This window comes from Geotrypetes seraphini, chromosome 2 (assembly GCF_902459505.1).
Source record: "Geotrypetes seraphini chromosome 2, aGeoSer1.1, whole genome shotgun sequence".
NCBI lineage: Eukaryota > Metazoa > Chordata > Amphibia > Gymnophiona > Dermophiidae > Geotrypetes > Geotrypetes seraphini.
Genome location: NC_047085.1, coordinates 62615527 through 62631683, shown reverse-complemented (window position 1 = coordinate 62631683; position 16157 = coordinate 62615527). Strand labels below are relative to the sequence as shown.

The 16157-nt window shown below is 43.6% G+C and overlaps 1 protein-coding gene across 4 annotated transcripts in view; it reads left to right on the top strand.

Annotated features, from left to right (window-relative positions):
- The window catches only part of RIMS2 (regulating synaptic membrane exocytosis 2), a 1127809-nt gene that overhangs the window by 174955 nt on the left and 936697 nt on the right, over window positions 1-16157 (top strand). For all 4 annotated transcript variants that reach the window (XM_033933083.1, XM_033933080.1, XM_033933079.1 and 1 more), the window contains one exon: window positions 8733-8943. In XM_033933083.1, the coding sequence (XP_033788974.1) occupies window positions 8733-8943 (211 nt within the window). The remainder of the gene's footprint in view (window positions 1-8732; window positions 8944-16157) is intronic.

Below are 16157 nucleotides of genomic sequence, written 5' to 3'. Positions count from 1 at the left end.
GGAGCTGCTTTGGGGGGAGGGGTGTGCTGGGGGGAGACAGAAGGGGCCATGGAGAGATAGGGAAAGGGGGCTGCTTTGGGGGGAGGTGTGCTGGGGACAGACAGCTTTGCTCTGGGGTGGGAAGACAGAAGAGGGCCATGGAGAGACATTTGGGGGGAGGTGGGTGCTGGGGGCAGACAGCTTTGCTCGGGGGGGAGGGGGAGACAGAAGGATACAGACAGCGGCCAAGGAGAGAGAGATAAAGAAACACTGACAGACAGACATCTATTCTAGCACCCGTTAATGTAACGGGCTTAAAGACTAGTAACTTATAATTAGTTAGTGACAATTATGAAGTATTAATTGCCAATTAGGCCAATTAAAGATGTGCATGTACATCTTTTTACATAATTTATAGAATTTGGAAGTAAGTATTTACTAAATTGATGAGTGCATTTATTTAAATTACAATGTCTTGGCTTAATGACAGACGTAAAATCAAAAAAGAAAAATAATCCATGATTTTCAGAATTGCTAATAGCCTTAAAAACCAAAACAAGAAGACTGGAAAGACTATCTGGAGGAAACACCAAACACAGGAGCAATGTATTAGTTGGAGGAGGGAAATAAAACAATACAAGTTAGCCATAACAGAAGCTAAAAAAAAGCATACTATGATAACTTGATAGTTCACTTACGGAACTCTTCCAAGAGCCTTTAAGATTTTCACATCTTTAATTTCTACCAAAAATATAACATGCATTACCATTTTACACGAACCTGACAAAACCAATCTGGCAAACTTCTTTCAGGAAAAGATCAGAATAATTAGAGAAACATTTACACACTCCATGATCAACAGTGTCAAGATGGGTCCTGTAAATATCAGTAGAGAAGAAGGTACTGTATATACTCGAAAATAAACCGGGATTTTGGGGCCCAAAATTTGGCCCAAAAATGGGGGTCCCAGTTTATATTTAGGTCACCACCTCACCACCGGCATAGCTGTCCTCCTCCTGTTCACCGCTAAGCTCCTGCATCACTCTCCTGCATGCAGGCCGACCGCTATCCTCAACACGCGCAGCCACTGACATCTGTACACCGACTGGTGCTGCTACAGTCGATGCAGCAACTGCTTGGATCCACCGACCTCAGTGCACAGGCCCACCCTCAAGAACCACTGACCTCCTAGCACCACCGCAGATCTGACCGCTGCCATTAATCAACCCTGGAGACGCTAACACATATAGAGGGGCATAATCAAAAAAAAACGTCTTAAGTCCCCTTTTGGCCTAAGTCCTTAAACGTTCAAAGCAGAAGCAGGGAAAGTGTCCTTAACCAAAACAAACGTCCTTGTTTTGATTATGGCCTGCCTCTACTAAATGCCCAGATCACCACTACATTTACAAGTACACCCCCATGACATCTACACTTTTTGCCCATAATGAACCAAAAAAAACGCCTAAGCCCCAAACGTCCAACAGAAGGACTTTTAGGCGAAGGAAGAGCCAGTCTTTCGCCTAAAAGCTGGATTCTGTAACCGGTGTCTGTCAAAACAACACCGGTTACAGAATCCCTCCCCCCACAATGATCCAGGCAGGAGGGTGCCCAATCCCTCCTGCCATTTTGAACCGCGACCCCCCCCCCCCCCGACAACATCGGGGCAAGAGGGAGCTCAAGCCCTCTTGCCCCATCCAACCGCAACCCTCCCGATGATATTGGGGCAAGAGGGAGCTCAAGCCCTCTTGCCCCGTCCAACCGCGACCCCCCCAACGATATCGGGGCAAGAGGGAGCTCAAGGCTTCTTGCCCCGGCGATCTTACCACCCCCAGGCGAGTACGAGCAGGCCAGGAGGGAGCCCAAGCCCTCCTGGCCCCAGCGACCACCCCTCCGAAAGGAACGAGCCAGGAGGGAGCCCAAGCCCTCCTGGCCCCGGTGACCCCCCCCCCCTCTGAAAGGAACGGGCCAGGAGAGAGCCCAAACTCTCCTGGCCCCGGCGACCCCCCCCTCCGAAAGGAACGAGCTAGGAGAGAGCCCAAGCTCTCCTGGCCCCGGCGAACCTCACTACCCCTACCCCCCACCCCCGACTACAATACGGGCAGGAGGGATCCCAGGCCCTCCTGCCCTCGACACAACCCCCCTCCCCCCAACGACCACCCCCCCCAGGACCCCGATCGCCCCCTCCCACGCTGACCCGCGACCCCCCCAGCTGACCCCACGACCCCCCCACCTCCAACCCCACCCCTTCCCCGTACTTGTAAGTTGGCCAGATGGACGGGTGCCAAGGCTGCCCGTCCGGCAGGCCAGCTGGGTCCAGAATGGGGCCGGATTGTCCCAGGCGACAGAAACCCCGCCCACAGGTGGGGCCTGAGGCGTCTGTGCCAATCAGAATAGGCCCTGGAGCCTTAGGCCCCTCCTGTGGGCAGGTCCTTAGGCACATGGGCCCATCTCTCCTGCCGCGATGGTTGCGGTGGGTAGGTTGCTGGGCCACTGAACTGATGGCGCCAGCGGCCATCAGCTCAGCGGCCCCTTTTTCGGCACTTAGACCTGGTTTGACTTCGTCTAAGTCAAAAAGGTCTAAGTGCCGACTAGGCAACCTGCCTACGGTTTTGGTTATATCTGTTGTACGCCTAGGTGTAGGTCGGCCCACCGCCCGCCCTTTCCCCTCCTCTAAACACGCCTCTTTTCTCTCTGTGCGTTTAGAGGCAGGGGAAAGGCCTAAGCTGTTTTTAGATACGTCTACAAACCAGCTTTGGTTATGGGTACTTGGACGATCAGGCTTTTTGATCGTCCAAGTAGCCATTTAGGACACTCTTTAGACTTTTTTTTTTTTTTATTATGAACCCCATACAGTACATAGAGCCACCTGCCCGTCCTATCCCGCCTCCAGAGTATACATATTTAGGTCTTCTAGTCTCTTCTCATACTTCTTTTGGATCAAACCCCTTACCATTTTGTCGCCTTCCTCTGGACCACTTCAAATCTTTTTATATCCTTCACCAGATACAGCCTCCTAAACGGAACACAATAATCCAAATGTGGCCTCACCAATGACCTCCCTTCTTCTGCTAGTTATTATTTTTATGCAACCTAACATCCTTCTGGCTAAAGCCACCGCCTTATCACACTGTTTAGTTGCCTTTAAATCCTCAGCCACAATCACCCCAAGGTCCCTCTCTCCGTCAGTGCTTATCAGCCTCTCATATCCCAGCACATACAGTTCCCTCAGATTTCATAACAACATAAGAATAGCCTTATTATGGGTCAGACCAATGGTTCATCAAGCCCAGCAGCCCGTTTTCACGGTGGCGTCAAATGCATCACTCTGCATTTCTGTGCATCGAATTTTAGTTGACAGATAGACCATTCTTCTAACTTTTGCAGATCCTTTTTCATGTTTTCCACTCTGTTACAAATCTTGGTATCATCTGCAAAAAGGCTAACCTTACCTTCTAACCCTTCAGCAATGTCGCTCACAAACATATTGAACAGAATTGGTCCCAGCACTGATCCCTGAGGCACTCCACTACTCAGCTTTCCCTGCAAGCGAATTTCCATTAACCACCACCCTCTGGCATCTGTCCGTCAACCAGCTTCTAATCCAGTTCACCACTTTGGGCCCTAACTTCAGCCCATGGAGTTTAAGAGCCTCCTATGAGGAATTGTATCAAAGGCTTTGCTGAAATCTAAGTAAATTACATCTAGCACAAGTCCTTGATCCAATTCTCTGGTCACCCAATCAAATAATTCAATCAGATTTGTTTGGCATGATTTACCTTTAGTAAACACATGTTGCCTCGGATCTTGTAATCTAAGAATTTCACTATCCTTTTCTTCAGCAACGTTTCCATTATTTTTCAATAACTGGAGTGAGGCTTACTTGCCTGTAATTTCTTGCTTCATCTCTGCAACAACTTTTGTGAAGAGGGATTACATCCGTTCTTCTCCAGTCCTGCAGTACCTCTCCCATCTCTAAAGATTATTGAACAAATTTTTACAAGGACCCGCCAGAACCTCTTAGAGCTCCCTCAATATCCTGGGATGGATCCTGTCCGGTCCCATAGCTTTGTCCACCTTCTATTTTTCAAGTTGTTCATAAACACTTTCTTCTGTGAATGGTGCAGTATCCACCCCATTCTCAGGTGTAACTTTGCTAACCAATCGCGGTCCTTCTCCTTTGTTTTCTTCTGTGATTACCGAACAGAAGTATTTGTTTAACCGCTATCCACATAGCGGTTGATACCTTCTTTCAGTCTTGTAATTCCATTTTGTGTCTTTCTCCTTTCACTAATATACCAGAAAAAAATTTTTGTCTCCCTTTTTTATATTTATAGTCATTTGCTCTTCTGCTTGCGCCAGATGTATCTCTCTTTTGACTTCTTTCAGTTTCATCTGATATTCTATTCTGTATGCCTCTTCTTGAGTTTTTTTTATTTTTCACGAATGCCAATTCTTTTGCCTTTATTTTTTCCGCCACTAGTTTGGAGAATCATATTGGTTTCCTTTTTCTTTATTTTCTTCACATAAAGGTCAAGAGCTCTTTTTATTGCATCTTTCAACTTGGACTACTGTTTTTCCACTTCTCTTATGACTTCCATCCAATCAGCTCTTTCTCTCCCATGCTACTAAAGCTTGTATGTTTGAAATCCAGGACTTTGAGTTTTGTGTGGCCATCCTCCACTTTGACTGCTATATCGAACCAAACTGTATGATGATCGCTACTTCCCAGGTAGGCCCCCACTCGGACATTAGAGACACTTTTTCGATTTGTGAGCACCAGATCCAGTATCACTTTTTCCCTCAGAGCCCCTTGAAAGGCATCCATAATTTCCCTACGTCTTTCTGATTCTGCAGATGGAACTTTCCAGTTCACATCCAGCAGGTTGAAATCGCCCAGCAACAACACCACCTCTTTCTTTTCCAACTTTTGTATATCCATAATCAGATCTTTGACAATTTGCTGCAGTTGAGTCAGAGGTCTGTAGACAACTCCCAAGTGGATAGAAGTTCCATCTTCTCTTTTCAAAACAATCCATATTGTTTCTTCCTTTCCCCAGGCCCCCAGCATTTAATTTCTTGGATATCTGTCTTTACTTTACATAGAGAGCTACTCCTCCACCTTTTCGACCATCTCTGTCCTTCACAAAGAGATTATAGCCCCGTATGTTGGGGTCCCATCCATGGGAATCATTGAACCATGTCTGCTTCTAACATCAGGGCTTGCAGATCCTGATTTTTGTTGCTTAGACTCTGGGCATTTGTGGCCATTGCTTTCCAGTTACTATTCCTCAACAACCTAATTTTTTGTATAGTTTTTAATTTTAGCTCATTTCCTGTTGCATCTCTAAGAAGTGAATTGCTAATATTGTTGTTTCATTGCTATCTTTATTATCATCAAATCTTGTCTTTTGCTGGGAGTGAGCACTGGAAGTAACCTCCATACATTTTAGGATTCATGTTTAGTAAAATTTGATATACTGCCCTAGAGAAAAATACCTTCTGAATGGTTTACATACTACATAAAATAGAGTTTAAAAAGAAGAAAGAAGAGGAACTACATTTCTGATAGTACAGATAAAGATAGGGCCTAAGCCAGCATCCCTGTTCAGCAGTCAAAATGCTCTGGCAGCTCGACGTAAGGCGAGAAGTATTAAGGTCCAAAGGCATCATGATGAAAATGTTTTGAGGCCAGTTTGAAAACTCTAGAAGGCGCTCTCAAGTATGAAGGGAGCACATTTCATAAGGTTAGGTCCATGACACTAAAAAACTTTTGACTGAATAGAATCAAAGCAAATGTGTTGAAAAAAATGGATGACTAAAGTGAGAGGATCTGAGGGTTCTGGAGAGAATGTATAGGAAGGGGTATTGAGAAAGATATAGTGGTATGCCAGAATGGTACACTTTTGTGCACTATGATTTCCAGTGGAATCCACTGAGTAATAGGAAGAAGTGAGATTACGTGATCAAATTTCTTTGATTCTGTTAGTTTCAACATGGTATTTTGGACCAATTGTAAACATCTAATCTCTGTGTTTTTGGTAAACTATTACAGTAATGAAAGTTGATTACCAGAGAGTGGCTGAAAAACTGATATACTGTACTGGAAAAATCATTTTATGCTGAGCCCTCCAAAAGTCCCCCCAAATTTACTAGACCCACCTATCTACCACCCCAGTATCCCTCATGGCTACAGGTGGCACCTATATGACAGTAGAGTAGGGTTTTAGTGGGTTCACACTTTCCACCATAAATGTAGTAGTTAGAGTGGTTTATGGGCCTGGGTCTTTCTCTCTAAGGTTCACTAGCCCATCCACTAAGTTACTTAAGACACCTGTGTGATGCTCAATTAGGCTTTCCCATGCCAAATGCTGCTGCTTTAGAGACAGGTATGTATTTTTTCATTCAGATTTTTTTTGGGGTGGGAGGGAGTTAGTGAGCAGGGGGGTATCATAACTTAATATATCCATTGATCGTCTGATCTGTTTGAGTACCTCTTTGGCACTTAGGCTCAGATGTACTAAAGCCAGCGATCGTCGCTAAACCTGCTTTGACAGCTTTAGCAATGATCACATTTGCTGACCCAATGCAGAAAAATGGCTCACCATGTGGTTTTCTGCATCATCGCTCATTTCCTGATCCAACCATGCAAATAAGCTCATTAATATTAAAATTGCATGCAAACTAGTAGAGCAATTGATGCTTTAACATGGCTTCCCAATGCACTAAAAAAAGTGATTGCTTATAGCGATCCAAAAAAAGCAACTGGTCAAGACTGTTTAGTCCTTTTTTTTTTTACTGGGCACAGATACTGTACATGTTACACATTCACAATATCTGCCCCATAAGAAAAAAGATCACCCCCCCCACCAATGACAGCCCTCCCCGAAGCACCAACACTGCAAACTGACCCCCCTCCTTATGGCAGTGAAAACAGAAGGAGGAATGCCCACTTCCTCCTGCCATGCCAACCCTCCCCCCCAGCGCAGCAGCAAAAATGGCCTACTCCCCTGTGAAAGAAAATTGGCAGGAGAGATGCTCACTCGCTCCTGCCATGGTATCTCCCCATCCCCACCCAAAAGAAAATTGGCAGGAGGGAAGCCCACTCCCTCCTGCCAACAGAGGTCCCCCTGATTCTGCAGGGGGACCTCCCCTCCCAAACTTCCCCCCCAAAAGTAGGGATGCCCACGCCCTCCAGCCACCAGATGCTCCCCTGACCCCTCCTCATATCTTTGTCCATTGGAAGGAGGAGGAACTAATGGTCCCTCCTTCTTCAAGGCCCATCTATCCTAAATGGTGGGCTTTCTCTCCTCGGTGCATCATGTAATGCATGGGGAGGAGTCCAAAGCCCAGATTGTCTGATGCCTAAGGCCCCTCCATGTAGGTATCTGAGCCAATCAGGACCTTTCCATGCATTACATGGGATACAGAGGGAGGAGCCCAAGGCCCCTCCACTTGATGCACCGAAGAGGGAAGGCCTACCATTTAGGATCTGTGGGCATTGAAGGAGGAGGGACTGTACTTCTCTCCTCCTTCCAACGGAAAAAGTAAGGGGGGAGTTCTGGGGGGCATCTGGTGGCAGGAGGGAGTGAGCATCCCTCCAGCCTATTTTTTTTTTGGGGGGGGGGAAGGGGGAGGATAGCAGATAGTTCTGGTGGCTTCCATTGGCAGGAGGGAGTATGCTTCCCTTCTGCCAATTTTCTTTCATGTGGGGCTGGGACAGATTGCATGGCAGGAGGAAGTGGGTATTCCTCCTGCCATTTTCGCTGCCACGGGGGAGGAGGGTTGGTTCATGGTGATGGTTCGTCGGGGAGGGCCATTATTGGTGAGGGAGGGTACTTTTTTCTTTTTAATGGGGCAGATATTGTATATGTGTAATACGCATAGCATCTGTGCCCATTAAAAAAAAGAAAAGGTTTCCTGCCCCGAACAGCTGAATGCAGGAGGCTTTCCCTTGCCTCTCAGCTGATCAGGCTTCCCCTTCTGGCTCTGCGCATGTGTGAGTGTCGCTTTCTCAGCCATCAATCGGATGGGAGAGTCGGGGATTACGACGAACCTCTGCGTGAATCATTTGCATGCAAACTTTTTAGTTTATTAATAGCTTGTTTTGAATTGGCTCCAAAATTGGATTGGAGCAGACCCACATGGTCTTACCGATCTTCTTAGTGCATCTAGGCCTTGGACGCTTCTAAAATAGGTCTAGCTCCGAACGTCTAAGTTCTGTCCAGGACATCTTGGAAAAGGTTTGATTATCAATGTGACGCCCAAGTTAAGCCTGCCCTAAGTCCACCCACTGACATTGAGCACTGACATTATATTCATCTGTTGAGGAATTATTCTTGTGTGATGACTGCTAGCACAATACTGAACAATGGTAAGTTAGCTAAATGCATTAGTCAGATTGTGAATTATATCAAACTTGACCTCTTCTGTTATTGACACATTTTTTGTTCAGACTTTATCTGGTTAATAAGTTGCTTGTAGAATCCACTATAAAAAAACATGTTTTCTTTTCTGGTAGAGTTTAGGAAATGCACAACCCTTTATATATGCCTGGTTAAACTAAAAAGGAAAGGTAGGTCTGTCTGCAAATTAATAGAATATCAGGAACACCTTATGTAGTTCATTACATGGCATTGTCATGAAGTATGACTTCTCTGCTGTTTTTTTCCTACCATGTTTTTGTATTTCTCATTTGGCAGATAATTTGAGGAGATTTGTACTTTATATTTTATGTTAATTGTTCTCATTCACAGAAAATTGCACCAGCAGTTTGAGATGTATAAAGAACAGGTGAAGAAGATGGGTGAAGAAGCACAGCAGCAGCAGGAACAGAAGGGTGATGCCCCTACCTGTGGAATCTGCCACAAAACAAAATTTGCTGATGGCTGTGGCCATAACTGTTCTTATTGCCAAACAAAATTCTGCGCGCGATGTGGAGGGCGAGTGTCTTTACGCTCAAATAAGGTACACAATTTCAACTCTTATTAGTTTTCACCATTCTCCAATAATATATCGGGAAATGAAATATTAAAAAGAGAAATTGTGGTATATCAGACAGAAAGAGATCCTCCATAATTATCTCATTTAAAGACTGATACAGAAAGCTAGCACAGATGGAGATGCACAGTTTGAACGATGCCTGTGCATAATTTTTTGGGCGCAAGATGCAGAAAAGGGCTATTCCACTGAAGGTAATCCTGAGTAACACCTAGCATTAGGCAGCAGTGCAAATCATATTAAAATCACTGATAATGAGGCTATTGGTTATTCTCACCCGATGGAGAGAATTGCACAGAAGACTTGCAGGAACTTGAACACCATAGAAACATGGAAAAATAGAGGCAGACATAGACCATATGGCCTGTCTAGTAAATCTGTTTATGCCATCTACCATCCCTTCCTCACCAGATCTGAGTATGGCTCCTTCTTTTTGCTACAAGCAGAACAATAGCTACACTTTTTTTGTGCCTTCCATGAAGAACATGGGTAAAGATGATCTGATCTGAACAGAAAAATATTGGAACAGTCTTTGTATTGCATTCACATGTCTGTAATGCTTATACTTACGCTTAGAATAACATTACAGCAGATGTGTGCTTCTATCTATCTATCTATCTATATGCACATGTATCCAATGTGCTGTCTCTGATTTGAACACAAATTCTACATGGATATAATTTGCATATAGTTTGCTTACAGCATGTAGAAGCAAAAATTGGGCATTACATGTGCATTAGAAGCTGTGAACTCACCTATCAGTGTACAGCTCTGACTCAAGCTTTCTGCATCAGTCCCATAATTAGTAATTAAATGTACGTTTTATTTCAGCTTCTACCTTTGTTTGATTGCATTGCCCAAAGCTGTAAATTGGAGGTTGCCAGAGCTTCCTGTATTATGTTCTCATTGTAGCAGGTAGCAGAGAGGAAGTGATTGTAAGAACAAAAAAGTTTAGATTTGGGTTCAGATTAAGATTATTTTCATTCCCAAGGAAAGTTAGCCTTAGAAGCATATAAAATTGCTCCTGAGCACAAACAAAGAGATATACATCTCAGAATATTATGATGGAAACAAAACCAGTGTGATTCCATGAAATATATATTGAATCATGCAGAATTTTCTAAATTTTTGGACTCTTTGCTTTTAGTTATTTTAGTTTGTAGATACTCTGTACAGAAGCAGCAGTTAATGAATTATCCTTCTCCTGCCCTTGAATGGACATACCTAAACATTAGTATCTTAGAACCAGAAGCAGAAGGATTGAGATTAATGGTGACTGGCTCCACTGTGGTTAGTAAAGTACCTAGGCCCTTTCAGTGCTGCTGTAACATAGAAACATAGAACATGACGGCAGAAAAGGGCCACGGCCCATCTAGTCTGCCCACACTAATGGCCCACCCCCTAACTACCTCCATGAAGAGATCCCACATGCCAATCCCATCTTTTCTTAAAATCTGGCACGCTGCTTGCCTCAATTACCTGTTGTGGAAGATTATTCCAGCGATCAACCACCCTTTCGGTGAAGAAATATTTTCTGGTGTTGCCATGAAATTTCCCACCCCTGATTTTCAACGGATGCCCTCTTGTTGCCGTGGGTCCTTTAAGGAAAAAGAGATCCTCTTCCACCTCGATACGGCCTGTGACATATTTGAACGTCTCGATCATGTCTCGATCATGTCTCCCCTCTGTCTGCGTTCCAGAATTAAAAGGGGCATTTTAGGAGGAGAGAGGGCGGAACGTGGGCCATGAAAAACCAGGTTTAATGTAATGTAATGTAATTTATTTCTTATATACCGCTACATCCGTTAGGTTCTAAGCGGTTTGAAGAAAATATACATTAAGATTATAAATGAGAAGTAAGAAGGTACTTAAAAAAATTCCCTTACATATATATATAAACTCATGTTTTTAATTTTCAAGACCCTTTCTTCTAGCGAACCGCAATTTATATCAAAATCTTTGATTCCTTATAAAACTCAACGAGCTCTGCGTTCTTCTGAGCAAAGTTTATTAACAGTTCCATCATTAAGGACCATAGGGACACGTAGGGCTGACATGCTCACTGTCGCGGGGCCACAATGGTGGAATACTCTCCCCCAGTACATTAGAACAGAACAAGATATGGCAACGTTTAAAAACTTTTTAAAAACCTACTTATTTAAGGATGCTTTTAATCTTTAAATAACAGACGATTAATTAATGTTTATGAAAAGTGCTTTGGTAAATTTTATACCCCTCCTTTTGTTCTTCCCTTTTTTTTCACCATACCCAAAAATGTAACTTTACCTGCCTTCCTATTACTCATGTCAATCAGAACTGGAAAACATTGTTATTGTATTAAGTTTCTTTATTGTATTTTAGTGTACTTTGTACATCGCTTAGAAATCAATATAGGCGATTAATCAAAAACAGAAATAAACTTGAAACTTGAAACTTACTGTCCCGAAGGCTCACAATCTAACTAAAACATGGTTCAGAAGTGCCCAGTAGGTCTCCAAAGTGAGCAGATAACCACTATAGACCCAAAGTAGAGACCCCCACACACTCCCCCAATGATCACTGATCCCCCCCACCTCCTTAAAAAGCAGAATAAAAAATTTACATATCTGCCTCCAGAACATCAGCAGCTAGCATAGGAAAACCTAGTAGAGCAGCACAGACATGACTTAAGTAGTCTGGGGGGTGGGCTAGTGACCCATAGAGAGGAGGACCCAGGCCCATAAGCTATTCTAACCATTGCATTCATGGTGAAACATGTGCACCCCCAAACCCTGCTGTACTGCCATATAGACGCCACCTGCAGCCATAAGGGCTATTGGGGTTGTAGACAGGTGGGTCTAGTAGATTTTGGGGGGCTCACCATGAGGGAGTTGTGATGAGATGTTTATATGGCACCCTTTTTGTGAAGTTTGCAGCAGGGCCCTGTAAGGTGCCCCACTACTTTGTTGCCATGTCTGGGTGTCCAGTCCATCACTTTGCTGGCCCCTCCCATGTCCAAAAGGTCTTTTTCTAGGTGTTTTTGACTTGGATGATTTTTTGGGACGAGCATGGGATATAAAGATAGACGACTTAGTGGTCTGGCCGATCAAATGGGTAGACACATAATTAGACGATTTTCAGGAAAAAAAAAATTGGGATATATTTTTCGAGAATGGACTTTAGACACTGCCGACTTTGGGCGACTAGCAACTTAGGCCCAAAACGGACTTAGACATATCTTTTGATTATGCCCCTCCACATATGTAATTACTGTCACTTTTTCATTGAAGTTAGGTGATTTTCTAGCAGGCTTGCTTACTGTTTTAATCCTCTGTTGCTTTAGGAAGTAATACAGAATTATTCTAATTAGCTAATTTTGAGTAGATGCCATGAAATTATGGGGTCTGCCATCTACCAAGCTGTGTTAAGTAACTAACTTGGAATTTACCACTTGGTCATCAATAGTACGGATCTAGTCTACCACCTCCAGTAATAAAAAGGCAGCCACTGCAATAAAAACCCCATGTTAGTTGGCTAATGTTGGATGTAAGCTAGATCTGGGTACTATTTGGGTGGCCAGAGATATGGCTAGCAATGACAGACAGTGCACAGGTAGTTACTCTAAATTAGATTTCAAAATGCAGCTGTGCTAATGGTAATCTAGTAGTGTGGATGGAGTTCAGTGCACCCCTGGTGTTGTCTGATTGCTGGCCCTAAGTTAACTCTCTTCCCACCTCAACCTCTTATACAATCATCAGCTCCTCCCCCCCATCAACCTCTCCTCTGAGCTCCCTAATGCTGGCAATAACTCCCCTGATTCTCACGGTGGACCCTGCCAGTACAAACCCATTCACCTCTAGAAAAATCTTGCCACTGCCACTTAAATCCCTGCCCTCATGCCCTACTTTCCTAGGGGGTCTAGCAATGCAAATATGTATCCATAGGTTGCAGTGGTTCCTTTTCTCCAATATGGTGCCAGAGCCCTAGTGGTACTGTTGTGGTATTACTACTAAGGATCATTTTTCTATATATTGTAGGAGGATCTCTTGTGGTAGTACTGTGAGACTATTGCTAGGAGTCTGGTATTAACCAGGGCAGCAGCAGAAAGGGTTTATTTTTACATTTTTGGACTGCCAGATCTACAGGTAGGTTTTGGGGAGGACTGTGAAGGTAGAGCATTTAATTGGCAGGGAGCAGGACTGGAGGTGGACAGGGTTCATATTGGTATGATCCATTAACATCATTTTGAAGATTGGGGGGGGGGAGGACAGCTATTGCCATTATTGGGAAGGATAAGTGTGGTTGACCAGGGGACTTGTGTCAAGAGTTGGGGTGGAAAGGGGATGACGACTTAAAGGGAAATAGGTTATGGGTGTAGGATATGCCACCACTGTTGCTTGGTGCCTTCTGATTTATTTATTTTAGTGTGGGTATATTAGTGTGGGTATTATTCTCATGCTTTAAGGCATTGCATATACTGTAGTTCATTAAATGGCAACCAAATTTGAGTACAAAAAAAAAATCCATGCAGAGTGTTATTCTATAAACAGTTTAGATTCTGGCATGTATGTTTGGCATGGACCCATGATATTCAGTAATATTGCACACATCTTTAGTGAACACTCTTGATCCGCTCATGTCCCTTTCTTGCCCACATCACTTTTTGAGTTGCATTCTAAAAAATATGTATGCGGATCTTTATAGAATAGCGCTTAGCAAGATGCATTCAAATCCAAATTGTTATCAAATAATTCTAATAATTGATTGTTAGCGCCCAATTATTTGCACTAATTGGCTCATTAGTCAATTTGTTTACATGTACATCTCAGAATAGTGCGTAGTTTTTATACGCCATTTATAGTATCTGGGAGATAACATAAGCCTCTGTCCTGTTCAATAAATTCAAAGCAGTGGTGGCCATGCCTCCTGCTTTAACTGCATAGCCTTTGTACATATTGCCTGGTAATTTTTGTGTTAACCATATGATAAATTAAAAATTTTACACCCCTTTAGTAGAAGGATCCCTAAAGTACCTAAAAATTTAATTAGACTGATAAAATTTAACTTTTTTTTTTCTGAAAAGAATGTGTCACTGTGTCTGTTGCCCACATTTCGGATGTGTGGCCGGGATAGGGGTGGGGAAGAAGGAAAAGTCCATGCTATTGCCCTGCTGGTGACCACTAGTGTTTCTGAACTACTACCGTGTTTCCGTGAAAATAAGATAGTGTCTTATATTCATTTTGGGCCCAAAAAATGCACTAGGTCTTATTTTCGGGGTAGGGCTTATTTTTTTCATGTACATGATCATCTCTCCCTTCCTCTCCTTCACCCCAATTCTTCCTCTTTTCTTTCTCTCCTCCACATGTACATCATCTTTCCTCCCTTCTCACCCATCCCCTTGTGCCTTCCCTCTATAGCATTTTTCTATCTCTCCATCCCTCCCATCCCCCTGTGCAGTAGAACCCTTGCCCAGCTACAATCCTTCCCTCCCTCCCATCTTTCGTGCAGCAGAACCTTTGCCCAGCTTCCATCCTTCCCTCTCTCCCTCCCATCCCTTGTGCAGCAGAACCCTTGAGCACCTGTCCCCCGCCACGCAGCTGAATTCCCGCTGACCCTCCATCCTTCCCTCCCATCTGAACCCTGCCGACCGCGAGCCATAAATACCTTCCTCCAGAGCAGCGTTGGGTCAGCAACACTCTAAACAGGCTGCTTTGCGGCCTTCTCGCCGGGGTCTTCCGTGTGCCGCATTACTGATGACATCAGTGATGCAGCAGAGGGAATTCCCCATTATTCTCATGGTGGCCAATCCAGGTCACTTGTACCTGGCTAAAACCAAGGAGTAGCAATATTCCATGCTACCGATCCAGGGCAAGCAGTGGCTTCCCCCATGTCTTTCTCAATAACAGACTATGGACTTTTGCTCCAGGAAATTGTCCAAACCTTTCTTAAAACTAGCTATAATATCTGCTCTTACCACAACCTCTGGCAATGCATTCCAGTGCATAACTATTCTCTGAGTGAAAAAATATTTCCTGCTATTGATTTTAAAAGTATTTCCCTGTAACTTCATCGAGTGTCCCCATGTCTTTGTAATTTTTGACGGAGCGAAAAGATCGATCCACTTGTACCCATTCTACTCCAATCAGGATTTTGTAGACTTCAATCATATCTCCCTTCAGTCATCTCTTTTCCAAGCTGAAGACACCTAACCTTTTTAGTCTTTCCTCATATGAGAGGAGTTCCATCTTCTTTATCATCTTGATTGCTCTTCTTTGAGCCTTTTCTATATCTTTCTTGAGATAAGGAGATCAGAATTGAATGCAGTACTCCAGATAAGGTTGCACCATAGAGTGATACAAGGGCATTATAACATTCTTAGTCTTGTTAACCATCTATTTTTTAATAATTCCTAGCATCCTGTTTGCTTTTTTGGCCGCCGCCACACATTGGGCAGAAGGTTTCATCGTATTTGTCTACAATGATACCCAAATCCTTTTCTTGGGTGCTAACCCCGAAGGTAGACCCTAGCATCCAGTAACTGTGATTCAGGTTATTCTTCCCAATTTGCATCACTTTGCATTTGTCCACATTAAATTTCATCACACCTAGTCTTCCAATTTCCTAAGGTCCACCTGTAATTTTTTTACAATCTGCATGCATTGTAACAACTTTGAACAGTTTAGTGTCATCTGCAAATCTAATCACCTTACTCATTGGTCCAGTTTCCAGATCATTTATAAATAAGTTAAATAGCACCGGTCCCAGTACAGACCCCTGTGGCACTCTACTGTTTACTCTCCTCCATTGAGAAAAATGCCCATTTAACCCTAACCTCTGTTCTCTATCCGATAACCAATTCCTAATCCATAACTGAACTTTGCCACCTATCCCAAGACTCTTTAATTTTCTCAGGAGCCTTTCATGAGGAACTTTATCAAAAGTGGTTATATTGAGAAGAGGTGCATCTTTAGTTTCTTCCGGAATTTAAGGTAGATAGTGGGTTGTCAGGTTTATTGGTAGTTTGTTCTAAATGAGAGGTCCCTGGTATTCAAAGGTAGCTTCAAATATCTTCTTCCACAATACTTGAGGTGTTGGGAAGGATAGTTTGTAGGGTTGTGTAGTGCATAAATTAAATGAGTGTGGGACTTTAATATCAGAAGTTAGTCCCTCTTAGTTTTCTCCATAGATTGCTTTGTGGACCA